Source organism: Nansenia antarctica (assembly GCF_963989245.1).
Source record: "Nansenia antarctica genome assembly, chromosome: 11".
NCBI classification, from domain to species: Eukaryota; Metazoa; Chordata; class Actinopteri; order Argentiniformes; family Microstomatidae; genus Nansenia; species Nansenia antarctica.
The window spans coordinates 24,627,433-24,643,970 of record NC_137681.1 but is presented as its reverse complement, the minus strand read 5'-3'; the positions used below and the strand labels follow the sequence as shown (position 1 = coordinate 24,643,970).

The 16,538-nt window shown below is 49.5% G+C and overlaps 1 protein-coding gene across 1 annotated transcript; it reads left to right on the top strand.

Moving 5' to 3' along the window:
- Positions 1 to 1,029: 1,029 nt before the first annotated feature.
- On the top strand, positions 1,030 to 11,721 carry tekt3 (tektin 3; the record flags this gene model as incomplete). The annotated part of the gene is made up of 7 exons (XM_080541987.1): positions 1,030 to 1,584; positions 2,897 to 2,980; positions 3,106 to 3,176; positions 3,860 to 4,003; positions 6,484 to 6,706; positions 9,798 to 9,952; positions 11,505 to 11,721. The coding sequence occupies 7 exons, from the start codon at positions 1,030 to 1,032 to the stop codon at positions 11,719 to 11,721; spliced, it is 1,449 nt and encodes a 482-aa protein (XP_080398113.1).
- Positions 11,722 to 16,538: the final 4,817 nt, after the last annotated feature.

The following is a 16,538-nucleotide window of genomic DNA, read 5'->3' as shown; positions in this document are numbered from 1 at the left end:
ATACATTTAGGGACAACTCACTCTGAGTTGTTCTAACCGTTGCAGAGCCTCCGGTACCAGTCCGTTAGCTCGGGTGCAAAGCGTGAGTGGCCAGCGAGCCTGTCCATCAATAATGTATCCCAGCTCACCTTTGTAAATCCTTCAGCTCATTCTACGTGCGGCCGGCTGTCCTGCGGAGGTGAGTCCGACTTTCCGTTAGGTGCTGGATGTCAGGGACAGCTTGGTTTATTCTCGAGTGTCCTCTCTATTTCTTTATTGATGCTGGGGGATGAGGGATGCTATGGTACAGATATGATTCAGTTGATCATCATCTCACCTCGCTGTGTTTGCTGTCGCGCTGTGCACGTCACGTTCGTTTGTTGATTTGTTTGCTGGTGTGTATTTAAAAATATATATTTTTCAATATTTTTAAAGACACAAAAATATGAATGATGATTCATTCAATGAAGGAGCAACAACTTTTCTGTTCTCTTTTTCACCCTCTCAGTTCAGATTTAGAATATTTTAATTCATGTCAAACGTTTTCAATACTCTTAAAATAATTCAAATGTTAGAACACATAGACGCTGTTTAACATTGGCAAGGACTGTATATTGGAGAGATTTTGCCTCATGACGTGCAATTAAATTCAATTTAATTGAATTTGAGTGAAATATGCTGTAAATATTTTCTCAGTGTAGTTATATTCTGCTCATAAATGATATGAGAGACAGGCGCCAGCCTGCCCTTGGTCTGGGAGTACTACCCTACAAACACAGCTTATTAAGAACAGATGATGTATTGTACATCATGATTGAGTTTGCAGCACACACACACACACACACACACACACACACACACACACACACACACCATACAGTACTGTAACACACACACACACACACACACACACACACACACACACACACACACACACACACACACACACACACACACACGTTGATCCAATCTATCGCACCTTTCCAGGAGTCCAACCCCCCCCCCCCCCCCTAGGTCCTGACTCCGTATCTCGCTGACAAACAAACAGTCATGGAGCTGATGGGCTCCACCGTGATGGCCACGTACGCCCGCCCCAAAACCAGCCACTTCCTGCCGGCCATCTCCACCATGGCCTCCAGCTACCGCAGCCCCCTGGCCGCCTCCGCCGGCGCCCACCAGCCCTGGAGGGCCAACGCCTACTACCGGACCGGCACCGCCGTCCCCTCCCCGTCCAGGGAGAACCTGGACCTGGTCCGGGCCAAGACCATGTTCTACCCGTCCAACCGCTCGGCCATGACCACCCGCTACACGCCGGACGACTGGTACAAGTCCAACCAGAGCAACTACCGGGAGTCCGAGTCGTCCCGGAACAGCGCCGAGCGGCTGCGGAGAGACACGATCCGGCTGATGCAGGACAAGGACCAGCTGACCCGCCGGACCCAGGAGAACACCAGCAAGAACCTCGGGGAGCGGCTGACGGACATCTGCTTCTGGAGGTCCGAGCTGCACCACGAGATAGACAACATGGTGACGGAGATCGGAGCCCTGACGGAGGTGAAGAGGAGGCTGGAGAGAGCACTGGCCGAGACGGAGGGGCCCCTGCAGGTGAGAGAGACGAGAGAGAGAGAGAGGGAGAGTGAGGGTGTGTGTGGGTGTGGGTGTGTGTGTGTGTGTGCACGTGCGTGTGTGTGTCTGTGTGCGCGTGCGTGAGTGTGTGTGTTAATGAGTGTGATTTAGAGAGAGATCATGTGTGTGTCTGTCTGTGTGTGTGTGTGTGTGTGTGTGTGTGTGTGTGTGTGCATACATGTGTGTTTATGAGTGCGAGTGAGAGAGAGATCATAATGTGTGTGTGTGTGTGTGTGTGTGTGTGTGTGCCTGTGTGTGCCTGTGTGTTTAAGTGCAAGTATCCATACTGAATATGAGCTGTAGGCTATGAGCCGTACGTGTGTTTGATAGCCTGAAGGGAAACCTTTTCCTTATGCATATTCATGTATTTCTCTACGTGGAAAAGAGCCACAGGTATCCAACAGTTCACTACGCATTTGCATAGAGACGCTCCTTGTTTGTTAACCCTAACCCTAATAAACCTGCTGTGAGTTCAGCCTCCAGTACACTGGCAGTGTTTGATCAGCCGTATCACTCTGTTAGCTCCTTTAGCTAGCCTCACACTATCTGTGTGGTGATACTTTAGCTAGCCTCACACTATCTGTGGTGACACTTTAGATAGCTTCACACTATCTGTGGTGACACAGTGTGGCTGAGAGGGTCTGGAGGGAGTGACTGGGGTTGTTGTCACTTGTTGGTCACTTCAGACCTTCAGACCTTCAGACCACTTTAGAGCATAGGGACCTGCATTCACAAATACACACACACACACACACACACACACACACACACACACACACACAAACACGCACATATGCATGCATGCACAAATGCACACAAGCACACACGCGCAAACACACACACACACACACACACACACTCCTAATTAGGGCATCATGTATCCCCTTAGGGTAACTAAGCAACCAGGCAACGTTCCACAGAAAACCGCCGGAGGTCATTTGTCTTACCCAGAGTGCATTGGGGGCGTAGAGTAGAGTAGAGTCAACCTGATCTGGCAGAACCTCTATTGACACAGAACCACTTAACAGGACAAGATCAGGTAGCAGGGCCTGTGCCCTTTAGAGACCTGTAGGTAACTGAAACCTCGGACTATCGTGTACATTGTACACACACACACAAATCACATCACTTCTATTGAATTTATTGAGTCATCATTTTTCCCGTCATCCCTTATCAATTAGAGTCAGTTACAATGAGTCAAGGCAGTGAGTCAGAGTCTCTGTGTGTATTATTAAGTGTATTATTTTGGTTGTCCATCGGAATAACAGTGATCTGATCTAACTGTCGACAGGTGGCTCAAGAATGCTTATACCACAGAGAGAAGCGGATGTCTATCGACCTGGTTCACGACGACGTGGAGAAGGATCTCATAAGGGTAAGAGATTACTATCAAAACATCATAACGTGATTATGACTAGTCGCAAGAATAATGATCAGATCCACATCATCGATGAAAAGACATTTCCTTTTTCACAAACCCGTTTCCTGTTTCACCCGCAGGAAGTGGAGGGGATCAAGTCGTGCCAGGAGAGGATGAGACGTCACCTAGACAGAGCCATCGCTCAGCTGGCGTGAGTCTCACACACCAGACACAGGAATAACTCAAAGAAGCCTAGGGGTCTTCACAACCCACATATTCTGAATCCCAAAATGGCCTCTCCTGTAGTTCTGAAAAAAAAAAAAAAAACTTTCTTCTCTAGCATGACGACTGCCAATGGCCGCTGGCCTGAGCTAGATTACTCTTCACTGGTGGATTGATGATTCGCTTAGTCAAATGTATTGATTGTAAATCACTTTGGAATAAGGCGTCTGCTAAATGCCAAAAATGTCAAACATTTAAATGTAGTTCTGGATCGCTGGAAGCAGCATGGTAATTGTTACGCTTTGACTTCCGACAGGCAAGTTGGAACGTCTGCTGCAGTATATTATTATAGTTATTATGTCATTATAGTTGTAGTTGTTATAGTTATACTATACCTGTCCAATCCTTTCAGATCTAACAGGAGTGGCTGGGGGCGAGGGCGGGGGGACGATTAGGACGTCAGCAAGAGATAAAGGACTGCATTCCCTATTGATGTGTGTGCGTGTGTGTGTATGTGTGTATGTGTGTGTGTGTGTGTGTGTGTGTGTGCTGCGTGCGCACGTGTGTGTATGTGTGTGTGTGTGCTGCGTGCGCACGTGTGTGTGTATGTGTGTGTGTGTGTGTGTGTGTGTGTGTGTGTGTGTGTGTGTGTGCGCGCGTGTGTTCCCTCAGGTCAAACCGAGCAGCTCAACATGAGCTGGAGAAGGACGTGAGTGACAAGGTGTCGGCCCAGAGGATCGACGACAGGTGTCACCACCTGAGGAACATGTCAGACGGCATCAGCTACTACAGAGGCATCGACAGGCTGGACCCCTCGTGAGTCTAGAGCCCCCCCCCCCCACCCTGGATGGGATAAGTGTGGGGGCCCCTCCACCCTGGGTGGGATAAGTGTGGGGACCCCCCCACCCTGGGTGGGATAAGTGTGGGGACAACCCCCACCCTGGGTGGGATAAATGTGGGGACCCCCCCCACCCTGGGTGGGATAAGTGTGGGGACCCCCCCATCCTGGGTGGGATAAGTGTGGGGACCCCCCCACCCTGGGTGGGATAAGTGTGGGGACCCCCCCACCCTGGGTGGGTTAAGTGTGGGGACCCCCCCCCACCCTGGGTGGGATAAGTGTGGGGACCCCCCCATCCTGGGTGGGATAAGTGTGGGGGCCCCTCCACCCTGGGTGGGATAAGTGTGGAGACCCCCCCACCCTGGGTGGGATAAGTCTGGGGACCCCCCCCCCACCCTGGGTGGGATAAGTGTGGGGACCCCCCCCCACCCTGGGTGAGATAAGTGTGGGGACCCCCCCCACCCTGGGTGGGATGAGTGTGGGGACCCCCCCATCCTGGGTGGGTTAAGTGTGGGGACCCCCCCCACCCTGGGTGGGATAAGTGTGGGGACCCCCCCCACCCTGGGTGGGATAAGTGTGGGGACCCCCCCCACCCTGGGTGGGTTAAGTGTGGGGACCCCCCCACCCTGGGTGGGATAAGTCTGGGGACCCCCCCACCCTGGGTGGGATAAGTGTGGGGACCCCCCCACCCTGGGTGGGATAAGTCTGGGGACCCCCCCACCCTGGGTGGGATAAGTGTGGGGACCCCCCCACCCTGGGTGGGATAAGTGTGGGGACCCCCCCCACCCTGGGTGGGATAAGTGTGGGGACCCCCCCCACCCTGGGTGGGATAAGTGTGGGGACCCCCCCCACCCTAGGTGGGATAAGTCTGGGGACCCCCCCCCACCCTGGGTGGGATAAGTGTGGGGACCCCCCCCACCCTGGGTGGGATAAGTGTGGGGACCCCCCCCACCCTGGGTGGGATAAGTGTGGGGACCCCCCCCACCCTGGGTGGGTTAAGTGTGGGGACCCCTCCCCCACCCTGGATGGGATAAGTGTGGGGACCCCCCCCACCCTGGATGGGATAAGTGTGGGGACCCCCCCCACCCTGGATGGGATAAGTGTGGGGACCCCCCCCACCCTGGGTGAGATAAGTGTGGGGACCCCCCCCCACCCTGGGTGGGTTAAGTGTGGGGACCCCCCCCACCCTGGGTGGGTTAAGTGTGGGGACCCCCCCCACCCTGGGTGGGTTAAGTGTGGGGACCCCCCCCACCCTGGGTGGGATAAGTGTGGGGACCCCCCCCACCCTGGGTGGGTTAAGTGTGGGGACCCCCCCCACCCTGGGTGGGATAAGTGTGGGGACCCCCCCACCCTGGGTGGGATAAGTGTGGGGACCCCCCCCATCCTGGGTGGGATAAGTGTGGGGACCCCCCCCACCCTGGATGGGATAAGTGTGGGGACCCCCCCACCCTGAGTGTGATAAGTGTGGGGACCCCCCAAGGCTAGATGGCTAAGCCATGCTTGTCTCATACTGTAGTCATTTGTGATGGCAGCTGCTGAAAGCGGGAACAAGTCGGCAACCAATCAAATTGTTCAGACTTTTATTCTGAAAATATAAAGAAATGTCATGAAAATCAATGACACACTCTACTCTACACTAACTAGGTAGTAGTGGGGATTACTCAGCGAATCCATTGTATTGCCATCTGTTTGCTTCACTAGCGAGTGTGTCATTGATTTTCAACAACTCTGTTCCCGCTTTCCACCAGCTGCTGTCACATTTGGGAGACATGTGTTCGGAATGCTTCTTCGGAATCTTGCTCTGTCATCAGAATTCTATCGGAAACGTTCTCAGACATCTATGCATATTTCTGTGCTTTGTTTTGATGCTGGTCAGAGATGCTGAACTGAGTGGTTTTGTCAGCCAGATAGTCAGATAGTGAGATAGTGAGATAGCCAGATAGTGAGATAGCCAGATAGCCAGATAGCCAGATAGCCAGATAGCCAGATAGCCAGATAGCCAGATAGCCAGATAGTCAGATAGTCAGATAGCCAGATAGTCAGATAGTCAGATAGTCAGATAGTCAGATAGTCAGATAGCCAGACAGACAGATAGTCAGATAGCCAGATACTTAGATAGCTAGATAGTTAGATAGCCATATAGCCATATAGTCAGATAGTTCGATAGCCAGATAGTCAGATAGATAGCCAGATAGCCAGATACTTAGATAGCTAGATAGTTAGATAGCCATATAGCCCTATAGTCAGATAGTTTGATAGCCAGATAGTCAGATAGATAGCCAGATAGCTAGATATTTAGATAATAATGTGATAAGCCATGCTTGTCTCATACTGTAGGCATTGAGAAACTTTGAATTTGAATTGACCCCAACTCGGATCGACAAAGGTCTGTCTGCTTTTCCAATAGGCCTAACGCAATAACTGAAATGTAGTAACCCAACGGTATCTACTCAACCAGGCTCTCCCTGCCCGACTCGTGGTCCAAGTTCACGGACGACAACCTCCTCCACTCCCAGAGCGAACGGGCCGCCTCCCACAAGCTCCGCGACGAGATCGAGGTCCTGCTGAACACCACCTCCAACGAGATGTGGAACCAGTTCAACACGGTCAACGTGGCGTTCACCAACCGCATGTCTGAGACCGCCGACGCGAAGAACAGCCTGCAGACACACCTGGCCAAGGTGACCGACCGTTGAGAAGAGTTTAACACTAGAACAGCCTCCTGACACACCTGGCCAAGGTGACCGACCGTTGAGAAGAGTTTAACACTAGAACAGCCTCCTGACACACCTGGCCAACCGTTTAGAAGAGTTTAACACTAGAACAGCCTCCAGACACACCTGGCCAACGTTGAGAAGAGTTTAACACTAGAACAGCCTCCACACACACCTGGCCAACCGTTTAGAAGAGTTTAACACTAGGACAGCCTCCTGACACACCTGGCCAACCGTTTAGAAGAGTTTAACACTAGGACAGCCTCCAGACACACCTGGCCAACCGTTTAGAAGAGTTTAACACTAGGACAGCCTCCAGACACACCTGGCCAAGGTGACCAACCGTTTAGAAGAGTTTAACACTAGGACAGCCTCCAGACACACCTGGCCAACGTTGAGAAGAGTTTAACACTAGAACAGCCTCCACAAACACCTGGCCAACCGTTGAGAAGAGTTTAACACTAGGACAGCCTCCTGACACACCTGGCCAAGGTGACACATCTGGCCAACCGTTTATAAGAGTTTAACACTAGAACAGCCTCCTGACACACCTGGCCAACCGTTTAGAAGAGTTTAACACTAGAACAGCCTCCTGACACACCTAGCCAAGGTGACACACCGTTTAAAAGAGTTTAAAAGATTAAAAATGTTAAAGTTCATCCCATTTCAACCCTATTCTACTCAGTGACGTGTTGCAGTTTGGGGTCTTTCTTTAAGTTGTACAGTAGCGCTTTTGTTATCATATGACCGCATGTCAGAGACCACTGATGCTAAGAACCGCCTTCAGACACACCTGGCCAAGGTGACCAGCAGTTTAGAAGAGTTTAACACTAGGACAGCCGTACTCTTAGCGCCGCCTTGGGGTTCAAATGACCATAGTCTTTAGGATGGGAAGCTGCTACTTACATACAAAGACCACTAGTTGGCGCGTCTTGTAAATTAGCCTGCCTCCTACACAGAAAAACTGCAAAATAGCTTTATACAGTACTAGCTTATCCTTGATTTTGAAAATGTAAGGTGGTAGAACGCCATATCTAGGCCATTTTATCCAGTGCAAAGATATATCTTTTTTTTACTCACTTGGTCAAATGACCCCAACTATGGCTGTTCTAGTGTTAAAAGTTTTGGCGGGCAGTTTGGGGACTTTCTTTGATTTCAAATTTGTACAGTAGCGCTTTTGTTATCATATGACCGCATGTCAGAGACTACTGGTGCTAAAAACCGGCCAGTTGGCCAAGGTGACCGACAGTTTAGAAGAGTTGAAAAGTTTTAAAGTTCATCCCATTCAACCCCTATTCAACTCAGTGACGTGCAGTTTGGGGTCTTTCTTTAAGATGTACAGTAGCGCTTTTGTTGTCATAATACCGGAAAATGTCAGTTTTTGTCAGGAGTTCTTGCTGTCCAAAGATTGACCCAGCATCAGTGCATTTTAATCTGTCTGTTTGGTTGATTATCACATTATCTTTGATTTATCTTAAACCGTTTAAGTTGGAATTCATATGTTGTTGTTGAGAACATTGAGAACAAGGTTCTACAAAGCCATTACATTGGTTTTGCCCTTTAAATTAAGCGAAAACGAAATGCACATGTGGCTAACTAGATTTGGGTCTAAAGGGAAAAGACACACAGTGGACGTGGTCGTGTGAGTGTTTGGAATGGACAACCTCTTCATTTTCCACTACCAAAATCTATGAAAATAGTGAAAATACCACCGCTCATCCGTAATCAGACTCAGCTGAGGTGCTGGAGCTGAAGAGTATCAAATGGAGTGGAAAAAAAGCAGCATCCGCACACTCAAATCTGTTTTTTTCCGAGATTTCTTTCAGCTTCTTCTCACTCCACTACCAAACTCTATACCAGGCTATATCCAGGCCCTAGCACCATAATCCTGTTAGTGAGCCTGGCGTCAAAACCCACCAAACCCTGTTTACTTGCTAAATTCTCCCCAAAATAGATGCCTCTTTCATTGCCTGTGCCATGTTTGTCCACTGATACATACCGTATGTGTGGACACTGGATCCCATTGTTCTAAGGGTTAATTGGAGGGTAACATTTGTATCCACTTCAGCTGTTCTGTGGGCTTATATCCACTTATACCCATACGCACACACGCGCACACACACACACACGCACACACACAGACACACGCACACATACACACACGCAGACGCACATACACACACATACACACGCACACAGCAGCTGTTATGTGAGGCACACAGTCGTCAATAAACCATCGTCAGCCTGCGTTCTGAAGGATAGTAATTTACTGAAATGAGATTATAACCAATGTGACGGAGAGGAAGAGGAGGGAGGGAGGGAGGACTGTGTTCTGTAGTAGTACAAGATCAGTCGTCTGATTAAGGTCGAAGGTTACATGCTGTGTTTGCTCTGTAAATGCCTCTTTTAAAAAAAGAAAAATGTGTGTTTTGTGTTTTCTTTTTGCATATTACAAAAGTTGAAGTGTTGAAGAGCCTACTCGATATAACTAGCAACAGTTTTATTTTAGGCTCTAGGCTACTGGGTAAGTGATACATGGCTTGTAAACAAACATACGTTTTAGGACGTGTTCAAAAGCAAGGACTGTGTGATCATCTAATTATGTGTAGTTATGTGTTTTTAGCAAGCTGATGTTCAACTATTTTCAATGTATGACACATCATTTGAAAGCTTACAATCTGCACTTTCATAATCTGGAAAATGTCCTTGCCCTACTTGAGGTATTTTCACTAGACCCTGTCACAAATGATTTCTTGTTTCTTTTTTTCAACTCTGCTGAACGTTCAAATACCTCTGTTCACTACCTTCCATACTCGTACCCTAGACCCTCTCACCATCTCTCTGTCCTGCTCAAAGGTCTACTCAGCTGGAACACAACTGTCACCAGAAGTGTCAACAACTGTCACCAGATGTCCTTTATCCCCTACATTAATCACACTCAATAAGAATGTGCTGGAGTAAACACTATCGATGCTGTTCATCTTCTCTTTTTTAAACCAGAGGGAATTCATTCGGACGGTTAAACTGACAATAAAGTCAACTTCTCTTCTCCCCTCAGACGCTGCAGGAGATCTTCCAGACGGAGATGCTGATAGACTCCCTGAAGAAGGCCCTGCGGGACAAGGAGAGCCCGCTGAAGGTGGCCCAGACCAGGCTGGAGGAGAGGACCCGCAGGCCCAACGTGGAGCTCTGCAGAGACAACCCCCACCATAGGTACTACACCCTTTTAGGAATTATATTTGACTTGTTGTCTATTTATTTGCTGTCTTTTGTGATGCTATCAAATGTACTGTGAAGTACTTTGAGACCGTCTTGAGAGGTGCTATACAAATAAAGTAAAGTAGAAGGGACTGTCTGGGGCCCTAACCTGTAACTCTGTGAGCCTGTACGAAGTAGCAGGCTTTGAACAGTATGAGAAAACACTATAGTCATTATAAACGTTCAAAATGCAGCTCCTTTGAAGTGAAGCTACTGTACTGATGTTTCCCTGCATCAAGATACGTTAAATTAGGATAGTTGCTTCTCTAGCACCCTTCTATCAAATACATGTAATCAGGAAGAAAGGTGTCTTGCCTACCCCCCAACACTCCACCTCTCTTTATAATGTTGTATTGTTGTCAATTGTGTGTATCCTGGTCTCAACAGGACTCCCTGTAATAACATTTAAATTAAATTAAAATAACAGTTAAATACATCAAGAAAATCTCTCTCCCTCCATCTCCTGACTGGGATATCTCTCTTTCCTGTCCCCTGTCCCTGTCCCTGTCCCTGTCCCTGTCCCTGTCCCTGTCCCTGTCCCCTGTCCCTTGTCCCCCTCCCTGTTCCCTGTCCCCCTCCCTGTTCCCTGTCCCCTGTCCCTTGTCCCCCTCCCTGTTCCCTGTCCCCCTCCATGTTCCCTGTCCCCTGTCCCTGTCCCTGTCCTCTGCCCCTGTCCGTCCCTGTTCCCTGTCCTTGTCCCTGTCCCCCTCCCTGTTCCCTGTTCCCTGTCCCCTGTCTCTGTCCCCTGTCCCTTGTCCCTTGTCCCTGTCCCTTGTCTCTTGTCCCTGTCCCTGTCCCTTATCCCTGTCCCTTGTCCCTGTCCCCTGTCCCTGTCCCTTGTCCCTGTCCCTGTCCCCTGTCTCTGTCCCCTGTCCCCTGTCCCCTGTCCCTGTCCCCTGTCCCTCATCCCCTGTCCCCTGTCCCTGTCCCTGTCTCTGTCCCCTGTCCCTGTCCCTGTCCCTGTCCCCTGTCCCTGTCCCTGTCCCTGTCCCTGTCCCCTGTCCCTGTCCCTGCCCCTGTCCCCTGTCCCTGTCCCCTGTCCCTGTCCCTGTCCCTGTCCCTGTCCCCTGTCCCTGTCCCTGTCCCTGTCCCTGTCCCCTGTCCCTGTCCCTGCCCCTGTCCCCTGTCCCTGTCCCCTGTCCCTGTCCCCTGTCCCTGTCCCTGTCCCTGTCCCCTGTCCCCTGTCCCTGTCCCCTGTCCCTGTCCCTGTCCCTGTCCCCTGTCCCTGTCCCCTGTCCCTGTCCCCCTCCCTGTCCCCTGTCCCTGTTCCCTGTCCCCTGTCCCTGTCCCCTGTCCCTTGTCCCTCATCCCCTGTCCCCTGTCCCTGTCCCCTGTCCCTGTCCCTGTCCCTGTCCCCTGTCCCTGTCCCCTGTCCCTGTCCCTCATCCCCTGTCCGTGTCCCCTGTCCCTGTCCCTGTCCCTGTCCCCCTCCCTATTCCCTGTCCATGTCCCTGTCCCCTGTCCCCTGTCCCCTGTCCCCTGTCCCCTGTCCCTGTCCCCTGTCCAGGCTGGTGAGTGAGGTGAGGGAGATCGAGGACACCATCCACAGGCTGAGGGAGAGGCTGATGGAGGCAGAGGACACCCTCCAGAACCTGGTCAAGACAAAGATGGCGCTGGAGCACGACCTGTCCATCAAGGCCAACTCCCTCTTCCTGGACCAGGAGAAGTGCATGAGCATGCGCAAGTGCTTCCCCAGCTCCCCCCGCCTGGTGGGGTACACTTAGCTAAGCCACGCCCCCCCCCCATAACCCTCTACGATACTGTACAGTGTAGCCTACCAAAGAGCAGTGTGCTTCAATGCTGGTCCATGTATTGTAAGGTGCGCAACAGGGTTGGGTGTCGATTCCATTTCGATTCACTCAAGTCAGGAAGGGAAACTGGAAAATGTAGAATCTTATTCCACGTTTTTCCTAGAAGTGGAATTTCACCCGACTTCCTGAATTGACTGAATCGAAATGGGTTTCTTCCTTATCCTGGTGTGCATGCTAATGATCAGCTGATCCAGGGTGTTGATAAGACAGTGTGTTATCGCTGGGCCGGAACCAATGTCTGCACTCCCTGTGGGACCATGGTTGGAGAACAGGGCTGTAGGGGGAGGCCACATGGTTGACCTGACACTCGCTAAGGGGATAAGGGATACAACTGCCACCAATCATGTGGTACAGTATAAGGGCTAAGAAAACGGTGTGTGTGTGTGTGTGTGTGTGTGTGTGTGTGTGTGTGTGTGTGTGTGTGTGTGAGCGTGTGTGTGGTTTGGACAGGGAGGGAGAGATAGTGGAGTGAACCGGGGCGTACTGTATCGAAGGTTAAATTATGAAAGCAAAGATTCTATAGACACTGCAGCCTCCGGGGTTGTTATGGCAATAGAGATTGACCATGTTTAGTCCAGCATATATAATACTCACTATGCCATTTCATAATGATGTGATTTATGACTTCTGCAGCACAATGATTGTATCGTTGCTTGTCAATACAGTATGACACTGGAAACACTTGACATATGACTAAATACCTTCCTTGATTGTGTGTCATAAGTTTATTGATCCCTGCCCACAAGTACAAGAAGAGTGAAATTCACCCCTACAACTCGAGAAGAAAAAAGAGCTGTTCTTACCAAGTATGGGTATTTTGCCTGTTAACTGGACTGTTGATGATATAGTGTTAGATTGTAGGTATTTGCACTTGAACAAAGTGAAATAAACTACAAGACAAAGACGTTCCCCAAGACAAACACAATTCATCACTGACGACCGTAAGAAGACAAAGAAAACACAGCGATTTCCCCCAACGTTTTACAATCCTCTGGCGCGAGCGTCCAGATGCATTCTATCTCATCATTCCACTGAGATTTGAAAGGTCAGAGGGTCACCCCAGAGGGGTCAAAGGTCCACAATAACATTTACTCAAATTGACTAACGCAATCTCATTAGCGAATACTTGGCTACTTGCGGTGGAGATCCAACATTCCAGAAAAAGTTGTCATTGGTAACGCCACAGAAATGACTCATGAAAACAATCCCCTTACTACACGAGACTTTCCCTTATGTGAAAATGTTTAACATGTAATGTTCATGCACAGTGTATATATCCAGGGTATTTGCCACATGCAGTGTTATACTGTGTGTTTCATTCATACACTCGTACCATGTTGGTCTAGCCCTGACCCTTGACCCTGGGACAGGAGAGCTGCTGTTACAGGAGGTGTGTGACTTCTCTGAACTCACTGTGTTTGCTCTCCGCTGGGGGGGAGGGGCTGTGTGTGGACTATAAACAGTGGTTCAAACATGTGTGTGTGTGTGTGTGTGTGTGTGTGTGTGTGTGTGGACTATAAACAGTGGTTCAAACATGTGTGTGTGTGTGTGTGTGTGTGTGTGTGTGTGTGTGTGTGGAGTATAAACAGTGGTTCAAACAGTGTGTGTGTGTGTGTGTGGGGGGGGGGGGGGTCTGTGTGTGGAGTATAAACAACAGTAGTTCAAACAATGTGTGTGTGTGTGTGTGTGTGTGTGTGTGTGTGTGTGTGTGTGTGTGTGTGTGTGTGTGTCTGCGTAACACAAACAGTGGTTCAAACAGTGGCTGTAGGAGCAGATGTGGAAGTCATCGCCAGACAAACAGCCTGGATGAGGTCCTCCACTGGGAGGGACGGGGGAGACAAACACAGCGCTCTTAAAAGGGTCACTCAGGTCTGGCAGTGTCAACTAACTGCCCCGGATGTCACCTCTGTGGGCTGTTGACGCACTGGGGCCATTTGTTAGCACTTGAGGTGCGACTTAAAGTATCAGTTCTTAGATAGGCAGTAAACGTTCCAGTGGTGGCCAGGTTAAGTTCAACACAAAGCTCAACGGCTTAAGTTCCATGAAGGTCAACGGCTTATCAAGTATGTCACAAAGCTTACAAGATGTACAGTATGCACAGTACACTATGTACAGTGTCCTCCATAAGTGTTTGAAAGAGGAAGCATTTTGTCTTCTTTTAGCTCTGTGCTCCCAACAGTTTGGATTATGGATCAAACAATTACTGTGAAGTAAAAAAAAAAGCTACGGAATTCTTCCTTCTTCTAGCATTAGCACTGCCAATGTCCACTGGCCCTAACATAGATAAATTTTCTGTAACTGACAACTGATAACTGATGGATAAATGATTCACTTACCTAAGTCTCTTTGGATAAAGACGTCTGCTAAATGCCAAAAAATGTTAATATAATGAGGTTAAAGTAGCGATTGTCAGCTCCATTCAATGTTTTCTATTTTTCCAGATTGGTTTCACCATTTAGAAATGACAAACCTTTTTATACATACTCCCCCTATTTCAGGGCATACATGGTGAAACCAACCTAACAAAGACAACAATGAATTAAAGCAAATACTCTCTATTTCTACCTGAAGGTAGCTAGCTGTATTGCTAGCTGTATTGATATCCATATTTGTATTGCCTTTATCTCCAGTTTATGAATGAATGGCATACTTCATACTCCAAGGTAAACCCCAAGCCCACACCCTCCCCACACACATTCTCTTCCTCTTTTCATTGTTTTTAATCGTGTTCTCCCTTCCTCTCCCTCATGTCTTTATGATGGGCGATAACGTCTAATTGTTTGCTAATGCACATGCCAAAGTCCAGGGTCTCACAACACACACACACACACACACACACACACACACACACACACACACACACACACACACATACACACACACAGAAAGGCATGAAGAGTATTGATTTCCGTTCACAGCTTTGAACGTCTGGACAAAACATTACAGTAAAACACACACGCCCAGCCCAACCCCACCCTGCCGCCTCCCCCCTCCCCCCTCCACCTCCCCCTCCCCCCTCCCACCTCCACCTCCCCCCTCTAACCTCCTAACCCAGGACAACCTTTGGTTCAGTTAAGGAACGTCAGCTTTGCTCAAGTCGATGATGCTGTTTGACTTTGACTCGTTCTCTTCAAAAATCGCTGTACTGTATAAATGTATGTCTTCAATTGACCATCACTTTCATGTGCATGGATAACATCAGTGATAAGGTAGTCACTTTTAGCCTATAGGAGGTATTGGTCTTTGCAACTTTCCCTGAAAAATATACATACTTTTTAGTTGTAGTTTCTATCCAACTTTATCTCACATTTTCTTTCTCTCTTCTAAATAAGTAGCCATGAGAACCGATGGTTCTCAAGCCTAATGGCCCATAGGGCAGGAGCCAATCTCCTGTTCCCATAGCGAGAGGCGGCTTGATGTACAAGTACACCCCCTGGACATGATGCTGGTATGTCACAGGGTGTTACCCCCAATCCAACCCTTAATGCTGAGTGCCAAGCACAGAGGCATCAGGTATCATTTTTATAGTCTACACCCAGCGTCCAATAGGATGGGGTTTACCATACCCAGCGTCCAATAGGATGGGGTTTACCATACCCAGCGTCCAATAGGATGGGGTTTACCATACCCAGCGTCCAATAGGATGGGGTTTACCATACCCGGCGTCCAATAGGATGGGGTTTACCATACCCGGCGTCCAATAGGATGGGGTTTACCATACCCGGCGTCCAATAGGATGGGGTTTACCATACCCAGCGTCCAATAGGATGGGGTTTACCATACCCAGCGAGCCCCGAGCGGGGGGCGGCTGTGGCTTAGGAGGTAGAGCCGGTGTCTAATGATCGCAAGGTTGGCAGATCGGTGGTTCGAACCCCGGCTGGCCACATGGGCGGGCCGGGGCGCCTTGCATGGTAGCATGCCGGCATCGGTGTGTGAATGTGTGTGTGAATGGGTGAATGAGAGGCCGCACTTTGGAATAAGGCGCTATATAAGTGCAGTCCATTTACCATTTACCATTGACCAATAGGAGATGGTTGATCTGACACACTGAAGGCTCTGGGAAACCTGGGTCTATAAGCTGTGTAGCTCACCCTGGATCCTCCCTCCTTCACAGTGTGTAAAGGCAACATCATGAAAACATCACCAGAGCAAATAAAGGATAGTTCCACTGCAGAGATTCCTTTGAAGGGGTCTATAAAGATAAAAACAGGCTTATCTCTGTAGAAATACCTGTGTGTGTGTGTGTGTGTGTGTGTGTGTGTGTGTGTGTGTGTGTATGTGTGTGTGTATGTGTTAAAGGAGTGACACTTGCACTTTGAGGAATTCAGGTGTGCAGCAGTATATGATTGTATGTCAAACAGAGATTGCTCAGAGCTGCCTATTTGACGCGCACGCGCACACACACACGCGCAGACACACACACACACACACATGCACACACACACACACACACACAGTTGGTGTACTCCCCTCTGCTGTACAAACAGTATTGCGCTTGACTGCGACCTTCAGGAGCAAATAAATGGGGGGGTGGGGTCCGCTGTGGTCCCAGCTTTCCCACCCTCCAGTGTGTGTGAGTGTGTGTGTGTGTGTGTGTGTGTGTGTAGGCCCCCCAAACAGCTCCTCTCCCCTGTCCCCAAACACATTCCTGGTTCCCATGGTGACACACACAGGCTTCTATTGTCTGCCTTACATCACAAGACTCATGTCTCTCATTGCTTCATGATTAC